The 19,694-nt window shown below is 43.2% G+C and overlaps 1 protein-coding gene across 1 annotated transcript in view; it reads right to left on the reverse strand.

Annotated features, from left to right (window-relative positions):
- STK32C (serine/threonine kinase 32C) overlaps positions 1 to 10,303 on the reverse strand; it is a 172,887-nt gene extending 162,584 nt beyond the window's left edge. The window contains exon 1 of the mRNA XM_081189509.1: positions 9,396 to 10,303. Within this exon, the coding sequence (XP_081045635.1) occupies positions 9,396 to 9,486 (91 nt within the window). The 5' untranslated portion in view covers positions 9,487 to 10,303. The remainder of the gene's footprint in view (positions 1 to 9,395) is intronic.
- Positions 10,304 to 19,694: the final 9,391 nt, after the last annotated feature.

Consider the following 19,694-nt stretch of genomic DNA (forward strand, 5'->3'; position numbering starts at 1 on the left):
GCATTGCATAACAATCCCACCCACCCACGAGGGGGGTAACACATCATTGTTATCCATATTCTTGGCATTATGTCCTCATTTTAAAAGGTACATAAGAGCAGCTCTGCTGGATCAGACCAGGGGATTTAATCCAGTCTCCTATTATCACACAACCAGATGCCTGTAAGAAGGCCACAAGCAGCCTGCATTCAGAGGCATACTGCTTCCGCTATCCGAGGTAGTTTTCTCTTTTTAAGTGCATGCAATTTTCCAGAGAATGCATAGTACAATTGATGCTTGACTGAATTACTTTAAAACCTCACAGCTCTGGTATATATATATATATATATATATATATATATATATACACACACACCTATATAATCACAATGGATTAGAGAATGTATTGAGGGTGAGATGGGAATTGAGAAAGTTCTGCACATTCAAAAAAGATGGAAATTTTTGCTGTGCTAACAGCTCCAACGAAAACTTTCCATTCTGCTTTTGGGGAAATGGCATTTTAAACGTTGTGCACACATGCAGAAGGACATGGCGAAGTTGCCTCGTTAACAGTGTTTGAAACTCAGATATGTAAGCTAGGCCAAATGGCTCCTTAGACTAAGGTTACAGTCGCCAAAACGGAATGTCTAGTTGCCATTTGGGGGCCAGACAGCTTGAAAATTGTATTTTTCAATGTGACCTTTTGGTTCCTGAAATTTGTTCTGATTGTGTAGATAAAATATCACGGACAGAATTCTAGAGGATGTTCTGTCAGTGTGTGGAAACAGGCAAGATCCAAGGATCCCCAGGCATGGACCTCCAGGTGGTGGGGATGTCAGCTGCCATCCTGGGACCTGGGCATCTTCACCTGGTCACAAGTGGCTGATAGCCAGGTGCAAAATGCACCTGGCAAATTTCAAACGCTGCACTTTGAAATTTCAAACGCTGCACCACAAAAACTGGTTGTCAGGGAGGATTTGGAGGAGCATTGGACAGAAGAGGCAGAACAGGAGCTCAGGGATGCTGAAGAGCCCTGCAACCACCCAGAGGCTCGGGGAAGGAAGTTCGGACTCAGGAAGGCAGGGGGCTTTCAAATCAGCACAGACAAGGAGGGAAATGAAACGTAAGGATCAAAGATGTTTGGAGTGGGAATCATAGGAAGCCACTCCCCGAATCTGACTCAACGGGTTCGGATGCTTAATTCTGGACTGTAGCTGTTTCTTGTATATATGTAATAAAGACTGTCCATACCACGCTGACTGTGCTCTACTGCGAAGGGGAAACACCACCTTTACATGGTGTACACAACTCAGGTGCTATTGGAATGCAGTGGTTTGTCATCTGGAGTCTCCATACTGAATGAATGAAGGACTGCTATTCCAAAATAACACAACAGAAACTGAGATTCTCCGTGGCTGAATAAAGCTTTAAACCACTAGTGGGGGACTTCAGGACCAGTGGCCAAATGTAACCCTTCAGACCCCATTGGGACTCTCTCCAGGCCACAAATCCCCCATTGAGTGCTTTTGCCTGTCTGGAATGTACTGTGATCAGTACATCAATTTCCATATTATTTAAATCAAATCAATTGAAATCAAATCGATATAAATCATGATTTAAATCACTAGTCGGTAAGACTTGATTTAAATCCTTTTTTTACAGAAAGACGCATTCTTGCTGGTACCATCTTAATATTTACAACCAGAGGAAGGTTTCATTTTTGGAATAATAAATTTTCAGAGTAGTTTTCACAGTTATATCAAAAATTACTGATTTAGTTCTACTATTAGATGTACAAAGACAGATAATTATGAAATTATTGTGAGGTTTAATAAGTTAACTGTTTATATTTGGATAACTTTTCTGCTGTGCTTTATTGGAAGGAGAAAAAGAATCATTTCCTTAATAACAATTTAAACAATTTATTTAACTAAAACAATAACATTATTGCATATGTATCCATGTTTGTTAACTGATGTGGTTAAACAATTTTTTTAAAAAAAAACCTTAGATTGAGTTTTAGCACACATGAAAAACGTAAAACAAATCTTTATTTCCTGATGAATAGCCTTTGGACTATAATGTAACTTAAGTAGAAAAATATCTTTAGAAAGGTTTTTCCTCCAAAAGCATTTTATTTTAAAAATCCAATTTAAATTTTAAAAAAATCATATTTAAATTTTTAAAATCTGATTAAAAAACAAACAAACACGTGATTATGTTTTTTGCTTGCCTGGATAAAAAATAGAGTGGCTGTGTAGGAACCGCTTTGGTGCGGGTGAAATATAGCCTCCACACACACACACACACACACACACACACACACACACACCTTTTTTTGCCCATGGCTACACCCATCATTGGTACGTAGCCCCTGGAAGATGGTTCATAAGGGAATGTGGCTGTCAAGATGAAAAAAATATTGAAGAGGGAGAGAAATATAGAGAGCCTCTGGTTCTCTATTAGGGTATTGTAATGGGTATGAGTTACTCGTGTGTAAACTGGTGCCTTTCTCGGTTAATTTGCCTTGTTAAAACTTTCTGACTGCGCAGCCCCTTCTCATGGTGGCTGCCTCAGTCACTGGCAGAATCCGTCAGTGGGCGTTTCTTGAACCTCTTCCAACATAAAAGTTGTTTGACACCCAGTCTCCTCCTCCTCTCACTGCGCGGGAGTCTTCTGCGCAGAGAAGGCATGGGTAGCGGAGGACCTGGGCTCTCCTCACTGATGTCCAGTGAAGAGTCCCGGAGCCCTCTCTCCACTTCCCCCCGTCTGCCTCCCTTTATCCCCGGTGTTGCGCTGATTGGCTTCCCCCTCTCCTGAGCTGTTTCTCCCCCTCTGCTGGGTCCTTCTCCAGCATCATCTGGGAGCCTCCCCTTCGCCTCTCGCTCCGATGTCAGTTCCCTGACAGGTATTATTGGCTTCAGTTATTTTACTCACTCCGCTATCTGTTGTTATGTCTTAAAAACATGTGGCGTCGTCAGGTAACAGTTGCGCTTTCACTAATATTAATCGCTGCTGAATTGTTGCTGTGATCTATCTATCTATATGCTTGTCTATTTAGAGCTTGTTAGCTGCCCTGAGATAGAAGACATTTTAACAAGCACATTATAAAGGAAAACACTTCCCTGTGTATGGCGAAAAGCAGTATCAGAGAAAACAAAAATAGAAAATGTATTCCTGCCCATGGAGCCCACTTTTACAGCATGGTTACAGCTTGGTTAACTTGAGGCAGGAGGAGTAAAAATGTGTGGTTTAAGTAAAATATGTAGTTTAATGGGTACTTCGCTTAAGCTGCTTTAAGCCTGTTGTCTTAGCTAGAGTTACATAAGTTGTGGGAGGCAGTTCTAAGCCTTGTGGATTCTATTTCAAAATATTTCATATTTTGATGCAGATTTCCTTATCCTCCTGTCACAGGTGCCATGACTCCAGTAGTGATCAAGAATCAGAATCAGAGGCTAGAGAACCTCCAGCTATGGAGCCAGACCTAGTTCAGAGCTCCGATCTTCCTCTTAGAGATGAGATGATCACAGAGCCTGGGAGATCCAGTGCCTCACCAGCCCAGTGGCACCTGGCACACACCAGGCCTGAGGCTATGGAACAGATGGGGGTGCCTGCCTACCTTCAGCCAGAGGGTTGACCCTGGAAGACTCAAAAGCAGGGAAGTCCAGCTCTTCATACTAAGTGTGCCACAAGAGTATTTCAACAGAGAACCCATGGGCCGCACTCCAAATTAAATTTCCCTATCCTAAATTAAACTGTTTGCCATATATTTAATATTATTTGCTACACACAATCTGTTTCATTAAATATATATATATAATTAAACGCACAATTAATTGATTTATTTTTTTGATTTATTAAACACATTCAATACGCAAACAGGCGTATGCACTTTCATTAACAACGTAGAATAAGAAAGGATTTACTTACACAGTTTCAAAATTCCAAAAGGATATTATAGACGATAATTACAAACTATTAAAGAAGGCGTATAAAATAATGTTGGAATGGGAAACCAAAAATGAGGAAGTCAAATCACTAATGATTAAGTGGGCACAGGATGTAGGTCACAACATACAATCTGAGGACTGGATAAGACTTTGGAAAGGGGATTTGAAATTTACCGATTGTATATTGTTGAAGGAAAATTACATGAAAATGATGTACAGATGGTATATCACACTAGTAAAATTGTCAAAAATGTATAAAACAGAACTGTTGGAGGTATAAAGAAGGGGAAGGTACATTTTATCATATGTGGTGGGATTGCAAGATTATTTAAAAAAAAACCTTTGTGGGAGTGAACTGTTTGCTTGGAGCTGTCTGTGGTCCTGAAACATCTGCTCTGCCTTGCCCCTAGGGAACTGACATCTGACCAGAGCATAGCACTAAGCATCACTATGCTAGCCCAGGGATATCCAGCATGGTGCCTCCAGATGTTTTGAACCATAACCTCCCCTACTCCTAACCATTAGCCAGCTGGGGCCAATGAGGGTCAGAGTCTGCCACATCTGCAGGGCACCACAGTCAGTGACTAAACCTGAGCTAATCTCTCCTTTCTGACTGACTGAACTGGGGAGTTTCTCCAGTGTATATCGTGAACCAATTCAAAAACATGCTGCATGACTCACGTAACATGAAGGGTTATGTCCTTAAAACTTGTCCTTAAATTTTGCCTGATTGCTCAGCCAAAGTGAATGCAGGTTTCTTAAGAAGACCTGGGAATTATATCACCCCTCACTATTTTTTCTCGACTTCCTTCATATAGTGACAAGCTCACATCACACCAGAATTTGATTCTTCAAGTGTAGGTGTAATATAAGAAACTATCAGTAACAGTGAGAAAAATGTTTGATCCGCTTGCCCGGAGTGTGGAGGTGCTCTGGTAAGCAGTGTGCCAAGGACACAGACCCTCTCTCCAAAGCTTTCAAATGTCCTGCCATTTTGAGAAAGTTAAAAAGAAAAGAAAAAAAGCAGTTGTCTCTTCAGTACAGCAAGGGACATTTACGCTTTCAGACATATTCTGTATATACCAGTGCAAATGAAACAGGACCCTCCCTAAGGTTTTTTCACATACGAAAGGAGGGAACAGATTGTGAGGTCCACAAAGGTTGGCTTGGCTTATTAGTCAGCTGTTGTTTGTGGCCTCCAAATTGAAACAATTTAACTTGAGATTGTGAAGGGTGGGGTACGTGGTTGATGTTATTCTATTCTGCTCTAATTCTATAGCTTCCAGATGACCTGTTTATTGATTACTCCTTCTGATTTGTTTGCAGGGAGGCTAGATGCTAAGCAGCTGTGATCTCATATTTCCCAGTCACTTTCCTTATCATAAGAAGTCTGGTGTGTTTTTTTTTGGGGGGGGGGTATTGCACTAGACTTCCCCATCAACTATAATTCCACAATGCAAATTTCCTGGTATGTGATGCAAGTGCCTATACAGCACACCATCTTGAATAACAACTGGACTGACCATCAGAACTGTCTCTGATAAGACTCCAGACTCGCCGCTTTGCAAGAGGGATTCAATCACACACCACAAATTTAGGTTTGTGCAATTAAAGAGGATTTATGCACTCTGGCACAACAAACTTGATTTTTTAAAAAACAACACAGATTTCTGGCAGTAAGGAAAGTGATGGGCAAACAAATGCAGTCAGGAGGAATAGTGATGGACAGGAAGTCATGTCGCCTCCACACAAACAAGTCCAAATTAATGCTCAGTTAACAGTGGACAAGCATATAATCTCCACACAAGCTTTCCGCAAAGAAACTGGGATAAAGAAACAGGACATCTGGAAGCAACGCAGGCCAACTAAGCTACAATGCTGATGCTCGCACAATTCAGTTAGGCCTAACAGCATGAGCACCGCAATGTGGTGGTCACAAATGCATGCAGGAGCACAGCTCCTATTCCCTAAGAGCAAAAACAAAATAGATTTCTGCTTTCACCATCAGGAGCCATCATCTGACAATGTAGGCACCACATTGCAAAGCTCGTAAAAGCAAAAGCAAACTAGGTTGTTGTTGTTTAGTGCATTTCTGTCCTGGTCTATCAACAGTACTGTCTCTCAGAACTATTGTGATGATAAAGGAATCATCCTTTGCAGTCCTCAAATTGGGCAAGGGTGTAGGGGGACTATGCCATCCCCACCACCAGCATCTTCTTGTATGTCTTTCCCGAATGTCATGTGTTTAGCATGAAGATCGGCAGAGAGATTCTAACTGCGCTCGGCTAAACAAGGCTAGAATCCTCCCTTCAGTCAGGAACCCTCATTGTGCAGGATTCTAACCACATTCAGCTGAACACGGTGCCTGAGCAGACAAAGGAAGCTGGTCTTGAATGCACACCCCTCCACACTTTAAACCCACATGCATTGTTTTGAACACCTGAAGAGGGCTGTAAGTTATGCCATATTATATATCCAGCCCAGCCATCCCTAACCTGGCCTATCTCCACAAGACGTTTTGGGCATCTGCTCCAGCCAGCACAGCCACATACTGAGGGAAGTTGAAGTCCAAAATAGCTGTAGTGCATCAGGTTGAGTAAGGCTGTTATTGCCAAAGAAGGCTTGCAATAGTTGTTTTGCTCCATCCCCAAAAGAATCTGGGGACTTGTTCAGGTGCTAATTCTCTCCCCCAGGATTGTTGCTCTAGCAAGAGCAGAAGCAAGTCACAGGCCAACAAGGTGCATTTTACCTCACCAGGTCAAGAAGAGCCCATCTTCAAATTAGCATGGGATCTCTCAGCTCACAAGTTACACTCAGTCTACCCATTAAGAGTAGCAGAAGAAGGAAGTTCTCAGTTCCATGGCTCGCTCAGGATATGGGATAAACATGGGAGCCAATTAACATCTAAATTTATAGGTGTTCTGCATTTTTTTTTCTTACAGATAACAGAAATGATCTTAGCATGCATTTTCAAGATCACTATATACAGGGTTCTTCTCACTTATTAAACTAATGAAGAATTAATGGTAATTTTTAAAATAAAAAAAATCAGGAAAAGGAGTTAAAACATTCCACACACACACACACACAGAGGTTTTGCAACTATTTTAGGGGTGGGGGTGGGGAATACAGCTCAGTGTTTGCATGCAGAAGATCCCAGGGTTGATTTTCAGCATTTCCAATTCATCTGTCTGTGAGTGACTGCCAATCAGCATAAACATTGAGCTAGATGTACCAATGGTCAGAATAAGCAGGCTCTAATATGAAAAATGGTAATTTGAATCCAGCTTGGTGACAGGACACGAGAATGAAAAGGAAGGGCAGAAAAGTTTTGTTTAGAGATTCCTAGGTATTAAAGTTGTTCAAAGATAATTTATAAATGAATTCACCAAACTAAAATAAAAGTGCAAATTGTGTAGCTTATTTCTAACACATTTATGACGTGATATTTTATTCAGGCACAGAATCTTACCGAGTATTCTATAAAGAAGGGTCTTTTAAATGATGTGACCAGCAGATGTGAGACACTGGGCTGTTTTCCAACAGTTCTCCGATCAAATACAGTAAACACATCTAACTCCAAAAGCTATCTTGCAGGAAAAATTGCTACCACTCTAATACAGTGGCACCTCAGTTTAAGAACAACCCTGTTTATGAACTATTTGGTTTACAAACTCCGCAAAACCGTAAGTAGTGTCCCAGTTTGCAAACTTTACCTTGTTACCTTGGTCTAATAACGGAAGCCAAACAGTGGAAGGGCACCAGCGGCGGGAGGCCTTGTTAGGGAAAGCGCACCTTGGTTTAAGAACGGACTTCCAGAACAGATTAAGTTCGTGAACCGAGGTACTACTGTATTAAAAATGATACAGGTAGGCAGCCGTGTTGGTCTGACACAGTTGATATATATATATAGAGAGAGAGAGAGAGAGCACACAGTAGCACCTTAGAGACCAACTACGGTAACTTTGTTCTTGGTATAAGCTTTCATGTGCATGGGATCTGAAGAAATGTGCATGCACACGAAAGCTTATACCAAGAACAAACTTGGATGGTCTCCAAGGTGCTACTGGACATATATATATATATATATATATATATATATATATATATATATATATAGATGGCTGGGTCTTAGTGCTTATTCAGAGCGTTCAGAAACTAATGGGTTGTGTAGAGGTTCGTTTTCTTTAGAACTTTGTATTTCCTTTTGCACTCTAAACCTTCAGTGAGTTGGGTCCTGGCACCTGTGATTCATGACAGTTTCTTTCTCAGCACTCTTTATCACAGAAGCCAATGAACACTGCTAAAATATTAATAATGCATAGAAGGAATAATACCATTTACCATTTACCAGTGTGTCCTGCTAATTCTGCATGGTAGTACCAGTTTAATGTAAGCAAATCCTGAGAGGACCTGTAGCATGCACAAGCCAATTCTGTGCATGTTCCTCTAGGAATTCAGAAGGGTTTACTCCTGAGTAAATGTACACAGGCTTGTTGCAGCCTCCTCTTCCATTACTCAGCCCACCCTGCAAAGCCATGCACAGATTGTCGAGTGCACACAAGGAAGGAGAACAGCAAACAATAAACTATCACCACTTTTCACAACCTCTGAGTTGTGGCAGGATCTAGGTTTTACCCCTCCTTCAGAGGTGGTGGGGCAGGAAAGAGGAGCATGCAGTCTATATAGCCTAATCTCCATTATCAAAAGTGATCTATAGAGCCTAATCCCCATTACCAAATTTTCACAGCTCTCCGTGTTCCATAATCCCCTGCCATTAACACGTGCAAATGTCTAATCCTATTAGGCCCCCCCCCATGGTTTTATCAAATTAAAAGAAAAGGACATAGAATTATAATATATGGATATAGGAGGCTTTATAATATAATATAAAGCCTCCTATATCTATACAATGGTCATATTTGCATACTACCAGCTCCAGATTCTGCATCTGATACGGATGTGCGACTTTTTATTTTTTTTATAAAAAAAGTTATGAATTGTATACGTTTGCGCTTAGAAGTAAACTTACAGGATGGCAAAGGCATAAACCACAGACACGGAACCGTGCGGACACCATGTGCCCCTTCCAGAGGCAGAAAACAAACCCCAATCTTCATTCACTCTTCTCTTTCTTACAGAAACTGCCTCTTTGCCCGGCCATGCGCCCGCAATTGGCTACATCATTTCCGGGCAGTCTTGTCGGAGGCATCTCAAGCCCATCGATTCCTCCCCCCCCCCCCCGCGCGCCGTCCACAAAGCACTTCTGAGTTTCCTGCCATTTCACTTTCCCCCTAAGTGCCGCCTTAGAGGGTCCCACGACGACCCTTTCCGGAGCGGAGTTCCTGAGCCGGACTCTTCCCTCGACAGACATGCACAGTCCACACGCGCCCTCCGCGCGTAAAAGGAAGGATGGGCAGTGTTTGAAAAGCAGAAAGGGAGAAGAAAGGGGCTGCTCTTACTCACCATCCTCCTTCTCGTCGAAGACGGGTCTCTTGGAAGACGAGGAGGAAATGCTGGCTCCCATCCTCTTCTTCCACTTGCTCCAGTGAAACATTGGCGAAGGAGGCGCCAGGGCATTCCCTACCAAAGTCCCGGGAAGCTGGGCGAGCCGGGCGCGGCGGCGGTGGTGAGGCGGCACGGGAGAGCACCTTCAAGATGGATCTGGGGTGTGTGAGAGGAGAGAGGGCGCGCGTGTGTTTGTGCGCCTGTGTGCAACGTGTCTGAGGGGCTCTTCTTCCTTGCCAGCCGCTTGCTTCTCTCTCTCTCTCTCCCCGTCTCCAGTCTCTCGCTTTTGTCTGCACGGCGCGCACCCCCAGGGCCCTGGGGGAGGGAGAAGAGGAGCCAAGTGCCCGAGCTTGGCTCCCTTTGGGCGCCTTCTTCCCGATTTGGAGAGAAGGGGGTCCCTCCTACTCCTCGTCAGCTTCTGGGGAACGGAGAGAGACCCGAGCGCCTCTTCAGCTTCTCTCTCTCTCTCTCTCTCTGAACACACGATCGAAATCGCCCTGGTTTTGTTCAAGCAACACGCCTCTCTCCCCCTCCCCCTGCCTCACCAGAGCCTTGGGCTTTCCCCGCGCAAAGACGCTGCTGGAGACGAGGCGCGCCCCCGGAGCGGTCGGGGTTTTGTGTTCCGCGGCGCGGGTGCGCGTTTACAACGGCGAGACTCGCGAGCCGCTTGCCCTCAACTCCAGGGAACGCGAGACTCGCCACTTCCCGGCTAGGTGGCGCTCGAGTCGTGCCAACGTGGGGATTACCTTTCACCTTCTGAGATCATCCGAACGCAGCTCGCTGGAGGAGGTGGCAGTTTGGAGATGGTGGAGGGTGAGGGGACTAGGCTAGTTGCCCATGCCCGCCTCCTGATTGCCCTGCCTTGTTCGCTTCAAAGCAAAAATAAATGCCAGCAGACTAAAAATTGTATCCAAACAGGATGAGGAGGGGAAGTTTATTATTATGCAAAGGGGAGGGGACATTTCTCTTGTGTTCCCGCCCCCCTTTTTGTTGTTTAAAGGCTTTGGCTGTTCCAGTTAAACTAAGATCTCTTTGAGAGTGTTTTCTTTTCTTGGTCTGCAATAACCTGGAGAAAAAGGGAAAGGGGTTTGATTATGGGGTGTTCACAGAAAAAGAATGCCATCAAATGACCACCAGAATACGCCCAAGTTTCCTCAAGGGCCATTGGAGGGTGACTGGTCACTTCCTGATTGAAATTCCTCTTCCAAGTGGCCTGTGCAAAATGCACTGAGATGGAGAGGAATGGCGCCAGAACCTGACATCCTTGAGCAGTTGTTGGGGCCACGGTGTCTAGACAGGGTCCATTGTTGATGCCTGCCCTGGGACCTTTTAAAAACATTTCCCATGCTTTGAGCACCACTTGGTGATTGGAGTCAACTCCCAATTTAATTGAACACCAGGTGCCGGACATGATCAGTGTGGTGTAGTGGTTAAGAGCGGTAGATTCGTAATCTGGGGAACCGGGTTCGCGTCTCCGCTCCTCCACATGCAACTGCTGGGTGACCTTGGGCTAGTCACACTTCTCTGAAGTCTCTCAGCCCCACTCACCTCACAGAGTGTTTGTTGTGGGGGAGGAAGGGAAAGGAGAATGTTAGCCGTTTTGAGACTCCTTTGGGTAGTGATAAAGCGGGATATCAAATCCAAGCTCTTCTTCTTTTCTCAACATGAGGCATGGTGGGAAATTAAAATGTTAGGCAACCTCAGTCATCTGAAACTGCTCAGAGAACTGCTGCTATATTGCTGATTGTTGATTATTGTTTTATTTAATCTGCACGTGCTGTAGAAGGAAGTGAGTGGCAGATGGGTCTTGTCAAACTGGGAAGGTAGGTCGAAGTCCACCTAGGAGAAGAAGAAGAAGAAGAAGAGTTTGGATTTGATATCCCGCCTTTCACTCCCTTTAATAGAAGGAAAACTCTGATCCTAAACCTCCACTGCCAGATATCTTTGGGAGAAGAAAAGTCTACGGAGTAAACCCTACACAAATCCAGAGTGGAATCCCTAAGACAGTTGGATGGTGCCTTGCATGCCTCCTTCTGGCAACACATGCAGCCAAGCTGGTGCAAAACATATTGCTCTGCTTTCCTTTGGACCACATCAGTGAGGCTGAGAGGAGGTCTTATCTGGACAGCCCAGGTCTTCTATACACATAGCCCAGGCTTCGGGGGGGGGGGTAACTGCAGTGCTGCTAATTCAGTGGTTTAACCTCCCCCCTGGAGGTGCACTCGATTGACTCTCGAGACAGATGCCAACAACAATATCACTTAATATATTTAAAATATATCTAATACCTTGTGGTCTGCCCAACATCTCTGCAATTCATTCGGATAAAAATCCAATTCAAAAGTAAATAAACTTTGGCTTAAGTTCATAACTTATTTTCAATACATGTAAACCCATAGACAGCTTTTCAGCATGTGCAAAGTGTCATTATTACTAGTGATTGATCCACAACTCGCACACTTCTGGGATTTGGAGAAAGGGCCTGCAGGAGAGGTTGAGCTGAACAACATCTCTTAAACATGCCACTCCTCTCCACAACCATCCACCATCTTAAAAATGAATTTCAAAGAACTGAATCCATCACTGTGTTTTAAAGCCAAAAATGGCAAAAACAACAACAACCCTAAAATCATCATTTTGGATAATTGCATATCGTAGACAATTTAGTGTTCTATAAACTTTAAACAATTCTTTCAGTAGGCTGGATAAGCACTTTATAAAAAAACACACGCCCAAATGTGCATTGCTTTCAATTAGAACTGCTAATTAATTCACAGCGGTTTTCTCCTCTTATTTAATTGTTCATTTAAACTGCGTGCTGTGCACTGAAAAAGACAAAGGGCGGGGCTTTAGAAAAGGGGGTTTGAGTTTAATGCATATTCTGGATTTCTTCATTGGTATGGTATTGCATATAATGCATTTAGTTCTTTGGAAACTCATACATAAATAACACAACAAAGATGAAAGTTGCATAATGGATACATAATTTCCCAAGCAGCAAGAATCAGAAGGTCCTAAATTACATGATGCTTTCATTGTGCAAAAGAAAAGATGTGCAGACTTCCTTTCAAATTACCAGTGCTGTGATTATCTGGAGCTTCAGAGACACCAACAGACAGTGCAGGTAATGAACATTTAAAGTCTTGTGGCTCCCTCAAAGAAGTTGTGTGCATCTTTGTAGGTGCATTCAGACGTAATCCACATGGACTTACTCCCATGTAAGTGTGCCTAGGCTTGCAGCTTTCCTTATTTTCTACATTAGGTTTACTGGCATTATAGCCAAGTTTCAAAAATTACATCAGAGCTCTCTGAATTCCTGGTGTGCCATTAGCACTTCAAGAGAAATGTGATCCGTACAACTATCAGAACAAATTCCAGAGGGGTAGTGTTGTGCTAATGCATGACAGCAAAATCACCCAAAAGTCATGCAGCAGTTTCAAGAGTAGTGACTTTAGTGTAGGTTAAGCTTTTGTGGAAGAGAATTCTCTTCATCAGATGCATGAAGCATTATCCTGAATTAGCAGATTGTTTACATGATTCATAAAAGCAGAACGACCCAAAAAGTCAGAAGCAACAACAACTTGATGAGCCCAAATACAGAAAATAAAGAAACACCAACCAAGTCACAACAGCAACCACTAGTGATTTTTAAATTTTAATCTATAAGAATATGTATAAACTGTCAAATCATTGAAATACATAATTGTATACAATAGTATACAATTAACACTTAATCAAATTCTTCAAAACTGTTGGGCGAAACAAAACTGTTTTCAGTAGATGATTGTTGATGCGTGTCTGATTTCGATAGGCAGAGCGGGCAGGAGTCAAGTATAGTCTGTCCGATCCAATGCCTAAGCCAATACCACTCACATTCTGTAACCAATAAAGTTGTGGCCTTCTTAACCCATTAACCTAAATACTTGTGTCGATGTGTATTATTTTATCTCCAAGCGGGGGAGGGGCCTCGACTCACAAAACTGTTTTCAGTAGATGATTGTTGATGCCTGTCTGATTTTGATAGAAAGTGTTTTCCAAATTATTGGGGCCACTGTGCTAAATGCCTTGGTACATGTAAAAATTAAACAAATATAAGATAACTGTGGGACAGTCAAGTGGGCCTCATCAGGTGACTGCAAGAATCTGGGACAAAGCGGTCATTCAGATACCCTGGTCTCGGCTGTTCGGGGCTTTATATGCTAACCGTACAGGACTATTAATGCTACTGCTTTTCTGGCAAGGCTACACCGCAGTGCACATGAAAAGGTAATGTCAGAATCATCCCTGAGTGCACAATCTAATGATGGGTTGCACAATCTTAGACTCAAAAGCTAGTTTCCCTGTGTTTGATAGGAATGGCTCCTTTGTAAATGAGTAAAGGTAAAGGGACCCCTGACCATTAGGTCCAGTCGCAAACGATTCTGGGGTTGCGGCGCTCATCTCGCTCTATAGGCCGAGGGAGCTGGCGTACAGCTTCTGGGTCATGTGGCCAGCATGACTAAGCTGCTTCTGGCGAACCAGAGCAGCACACGGAAACACCATTTACCTTCCCGCCGGAGCGGTACCTATTTATCTACGTGCACTTTGATGTGCTTTCAAACTGCTAGGTTGGCAGGAGCAGGGACCGAGCAATGGGAGCTCACACCGTCGCGGCGATTCGAACCGCTGACCTTCTGATCAGCAAGCCCTAGGCTCTGTGGTTTAGACCACAGTGCCACCCGTGTCCCTTGTAATTGAGTATAACCATAGAATTGTAGGGTTGGAAGGGGTCCCAAGGGTCATCTAGGCCAACTCCCTGAAATGCAGGAATCACAATGTTAGAATCCTTGACAGATATTCAAAGACCCTCCAAGTGTCCCTATTTTCCAGGGACATCCCTGATCTAGATAAACCATCCTGGTTTTTTATTTGATCCTGGAATGTCCCACTTTTCCCTAGGATGTCCCTATTTTCATTGGAGAAATGTTGGAGGGTATGGAGTTATCCAACCTCCGAGCCATCTGAAGGCAATCCTGTATCGGGAAGTTTTTTCAATGTTTAATGTTTTATCATGTTTTTATGTATGTTGGAAGCTGCCCAGAGTGGCTGGGGCGACCCAGTAAGATGTATAGGGTGTAAATAGTAAAATTATAATTATGGAATGGAACATCCGTATTTTCAATGGAGAAATTTTGGAGGGAATCCATCTTCGGTTTAAATACCTTCAATGTAGAAGAATCTACTGTGTTCCAATGGTGTCTGTTTCACTGTTGAACAGTTCTTGCTGTCCTGAAGATTGCAGCCTTAATCCAGGAAAAGCTTCTGTAAAGATAATGGGAGGGCCATGAGCAATCTCATCTGCTTATTCAATTACCTTAGATGCATTTTTAATGTAATTGGGTGTATAATAGTTGCTGCAGAGACACTGCAGTGAAAATAGGAAGAGAGGAGAACTAAAATAAAGGCTACAGTCCCAGGGGCAGTTTCTTGGAATCTCCACTGAACTCTATGGGATTTACATCCAAGTAGGGTGGCGCTGTGGGTAAAACCTCAGTGCCTAGGACTTGCCGATCGTATGGTCGGCGGTTCGAATCCCCACGGCGGGGTGAGCTCCCATCTTTCGGTCCCAGCTCCTGCCCACCTAGCAGTTCAAAAGCACCCCTAAGTGCAAGTAGATAAATAGGTACCGCTTTATAGCGGGAAGGTAAACGGCGTTTCCGTGTGCTGCGCTGGTGCTGGCTCACCAGAGCAGCTTCGTCACGCTGGCCACGTGACCCGGAAGTGTCTTCGGACAGCGCTGGCCCCCGGCCTCGTAAATGAGATGGGCGCACAACCCTAGAGTCGGACATGACTGGCCCGTACGGGCAGGGATACCTTTACCTTTACCTTACACAGACATAGGCTTGGATTTGGGAAAATCCTGGGGGTTTGTGGCGTTCTGTTATCTATACGTCTGTGTAAGATGTTTGTCCTGAACAGGACCCAGTAGATGAGGAGACAGAGGAATGAGGCAGGAAAAAATGTCTCATTTCTCATGGATAAAACGGTAGATGACCCTCAGGGTCCCTTTCAACCCTAAAATTCTATGATTCTATGTCTCTAAAATTATCTTTCTTGGAGGTGTCCCTCTACCAACCTCTCTTTTTCTCTGTTCTTTATTTGGTTTGGGTAGGCCATCAATCTATTCTGGATGTTTTAAAAAGGGGGGAAACATACCAAAACATGCTATTTTTAGAGTGATTGATACCTTATTTCTTTCCAGAAGTGAATAACTGCAGTACAGACCTTCAGAGGGTGCTGCAACTTTTCCTGCAATGGAAATGTAGTGATGAAGGAAAAACTTTTCCCCAAGCTCCATCAGATGAGCTTATTCTGTTTGTCACTACAGCAGATAGAGGTCCAGAGCCTCTGCCAGGATGAAATTCAACCAATCCTCTTTTTTCCTTTCTTTTTTAATGCACTTTGTTCATTATTCCATTTTAGTTATTCTTCAGCAGCTCTCAGAACTATGCCTGGCTTGGAATAGTGACGGGATGATGACATTTTAAAAGCGAGCTCATAATTTAAAGCAAGCTCGTAATTATAACTGAAATATAGAAGAAAACACTTTCTTGGAGATATTGATGCTGTAAGTTTTCAATAAAGGACTTCAACTGACAATTCATTGTATGCCAAATGAGTGTTTTCAAAGCTGAATTCTTGAGAACTCCAAGCTCTTGGAAACCCAGAAGAACAATAAACTCTAATTAAAATAATATCACAGGCTGCCTTCTATACATGTGCCTGATCTTCACATTTCTCAATTCCCTTTTGCTAACACCAGAAAGATTCCCAAGAAATGCTACTGACTTGTTTTCTTTCCTCCAGCATTGACAACAGACCAAATAATTTTAACCAACATGGAGTGCTTTTGAATAATGATGAAACTAGGGCTGGAACTCAGGGCTGATGTCCACAGCCCTGTGAACTAGGGGGCACCCAAATGATCATCACAATGCTAGAAATACCACATTGCTCTTTGAAGCACACCATCCAAAAATTAATCCCTGGTTTTGTTAATATAAATACTACCATGTTTCTCTTTACTTCTGCTTTCTGCCTGCCCCAGAACCTGTGTGTTTTGTTTAAGGGTTACAAGGTTGGACCAGATGACACTCAAGGTGCCTTTGAACTCAACAGTTCTATGATTCTAAGACAATGGGAGCAGACATTGATTCTCTGTAATAGAATCCTAGGGGTATTACCTGGTACCTCTAGCATCTGAGAGGGGCTTATGTAGCTTGCAATCTCCACTTTGGATCTGAGTCTACAAGATAACCTCATAATTACAGTGTCCAGACTAATTATTGCATTCCCGAGCCCCCTCCGCACCCCTCCATTCCCTGCTTTTTGAAACAACCAGCTGGATGAAAAGTTCTTCAGAACTCAAAAGCTTGCTATGATTTTATGACATCTTGGTTGGTCCAAATAAATATATTGCCCACCTTTGGATTTTGGGTTTGTTCTTATCGGCCAACCTTTTGCAGCAGATGCTTGGTAAATACAAATTTATTTCTCCCTTTCCCATCAGGGGATGGGAGAACAGCCCTGGCATATGTCAAGGGAGGGTCAGCCCACCAGGTGAGTTGTCCTGCTCACCTGACAAAGTCAGTTGGGCTAGGTAAAGATATGGCTCTCATAGCCAAAAAGGTTCTCCATCCTGGATAGATATAGTATGTTGCATGATTAGGCAGTTTGAGGCCAGCACCTCAGGTAGCTGGCATTGCATTCAACGATAGGGTAATGATTTCTGATTGTCCTGGAAGCAAAAATATTCCTGACAGCTCTTGCATTGTAATTATATACTTGGGGGAGGGGGAGTGTTGTTTGTTTGGTACAAATTTCTGTTCCTATAATTGGAAGCAGCATTATATTCTCTTTTGCTGCTAATGAAAATTGCCTTTGCAACACGAACGCTCTTCCTTATAAAACGGCAAATGTTGCAAAACATGTTTATTGTGGCGATAAAAACATTGTGTGAGTAGTACAACTGTGACATTCTGGCTCTTAAGAAAGCAATATTTACTAAACATAAAATGTCAACATATTTAGGCAGCATTTAAAAATAGACAGTGTTTGCAATCTGTACAACTAATATACCTTTTAGATGAACATGGAAGCTACTTCCCATGCAGGGCAAAGTGGGTGTGTATGTGCATGTGTGTGTGTCTGTGTGTTTAAGTGGGGTTCAGTAGTGCCTTCGACACCTGCAAGCTGGGGCACCTGGTTTTTGCTTATGCTCCTTACTTAATTTAGCCTCCCACCCCCCAGAAGAAAGTTGCACACTAGGTATCAGAATAGGTATCAGGGATTGGCAAAAGATCAGTTGCCCCAACTTGCACAAGTGGAAGCACTTTTTGCTAAAGGAAAGCCATCATTTAATATAACCAACCTATTAGAAATACATGCACAAGATATTGATGCACACAACCCCAGTCTCCAAGCAGTGTAGAGGTTCCTGCACTTACTCAGTTTTTGTTTCCACAGTCAGCAGAGACTGTGGGTGTTTTTAGAAAATATAGTTTTATTTACACACACACACACACAACCTGAGAACAGGATGGAGAGCAGGCATAGGCAAACTTGGCCCTCCAGATGTTTTGGGACTATAACTCTCATCATCCCTGACCACTGGTCCTGTTAGCTAGGAATAATGGGAGTTGTAGTCCCAAAACATCTGGAGGACTGAGTTTGCCAATGCCTGATGGAGAGTATCACAGCATTAGCACCCCAACAGAACTTGCTTCCCCAGAGGTTTCCAGAGAAGCTGCTAAAGGCGGAGCACAGAGTAAGGCAAGTCTTTGTGTCTCTGTGTCATCCAACTTCAAGCCCCGCACCAACTCTATTGTTCTCCAAGTACCAGCCAGTGAGTGGCATGGTGGAAAGGCCCACCCATTTGTTCTATGGCTCAGAGCAACTTATTTCGATGTACAAAATTGTGCTACTTAAACAGCCAGCCAAAAGGAACTAGTTTAGCAAGCTTCCCATTATGCATTCTACCCCTAGAGATGCAGCATACAGATGCCTGCTTGCCCCCTTATGGGACTCAAATATAAAATGCACATTAAAACAAAAACAAACCATAATCAACAAGAAAATAAAATATTATCCTGAGCATGTAACATACCCGCTGCTGCTTTGCCAATCCTGCCAATGGTAGCGCATGTCAGGCCACTATCAAAGCTCAGGATTAACAACCTGCAGCTACACTAAGAGACACCCAATATGGCCCCAGCAGCAACCTCAGTTTTTGTAGCTAGATGCAATCAGGGCCCCACCCACCCAGGCCAAGAGCAAAAAGGTCATAGGAACGTTGCATGCATGGATTAAGGGGAAGTGGGAATGACTAGTGGGTAGTTTTGAACCCCTATTTCTGCTTAGAAATTAGCCACTGGGCAAAAAAATAACATATTAAGGGACAAGAAAGTGTACAAAGCGTGCACCTGGAAGGGTCCTAGTGAATGTTTGGCTTTCATGGGTTTTCTAAGAATGCATTTAAAACACACAACGGTGTGACTTTGGAAGGTTTATCCATTTCTTTTCATAGTAAACTGAGGTGGGAAATGGCCTTCAGATCAGCTTACATTTTCACATCTGAGCAAGCAAGCAATTCCTTTGAAAAACAGCGCACATCGCACTTCATGTTTCCTGTCACTGATGTTTCTGAAAATAGTGCCAATTCTATCTTAGAAGGCAATAATAGTGACAGCTCTTTGCCTGCTCTTTAATTAATACTATTATATCCATCTGCAGAGGTCACAGCCAAAAATGAGAACTCTATCCACAATATATTGTCACACACCATCCCTATCTCCAAGCAGTGAGAGACTCCAGGGGTCTACAGTTTGCCTATCATTCTTATGCATTATGTCTTAAGACTATTTGAAAAGCAGAGGAGGCACATATTTGAAAACTGTTGTGAAGACGAGCAACGTGTTGCTTGCTCATAGCAGTTCTGTCCTTTCATTTATTGTAGGTAACCAATTTCTTTAAGTAGTCCGGTTTCAGGTTGTTCATGGCTTTCTTTATAGGTTAACAACAGCACCTTGAAGATGGCTCAATAGCTAATAGGCAGCCAGTGCAGGTTCTTCAGGACAGGTGTAATATATGCACAACCAGGAATTCATTTCAGCACCCTGGACACCTGATGCATGACAGTAATAGCATGCATGACAGTAATCCAATTGTGACTCATGACGTTACCAGGCACCAGGGCTTTTTTCCAGCCCGAACTCAGAT

The sequence above is a fragment of the Podarcis bocagei genome, assembly GCF_964188305.1.
Source record: "Podarcis bocagei genome assembly, chromosome: 4".
In the NCBI taxonomy this organism is placed as follows: Eukaryota; Metazoa; Chordata; class Lepidosauria; order Squamata; family Lacertidae; genus Podarcis; species Podarcis bocagei.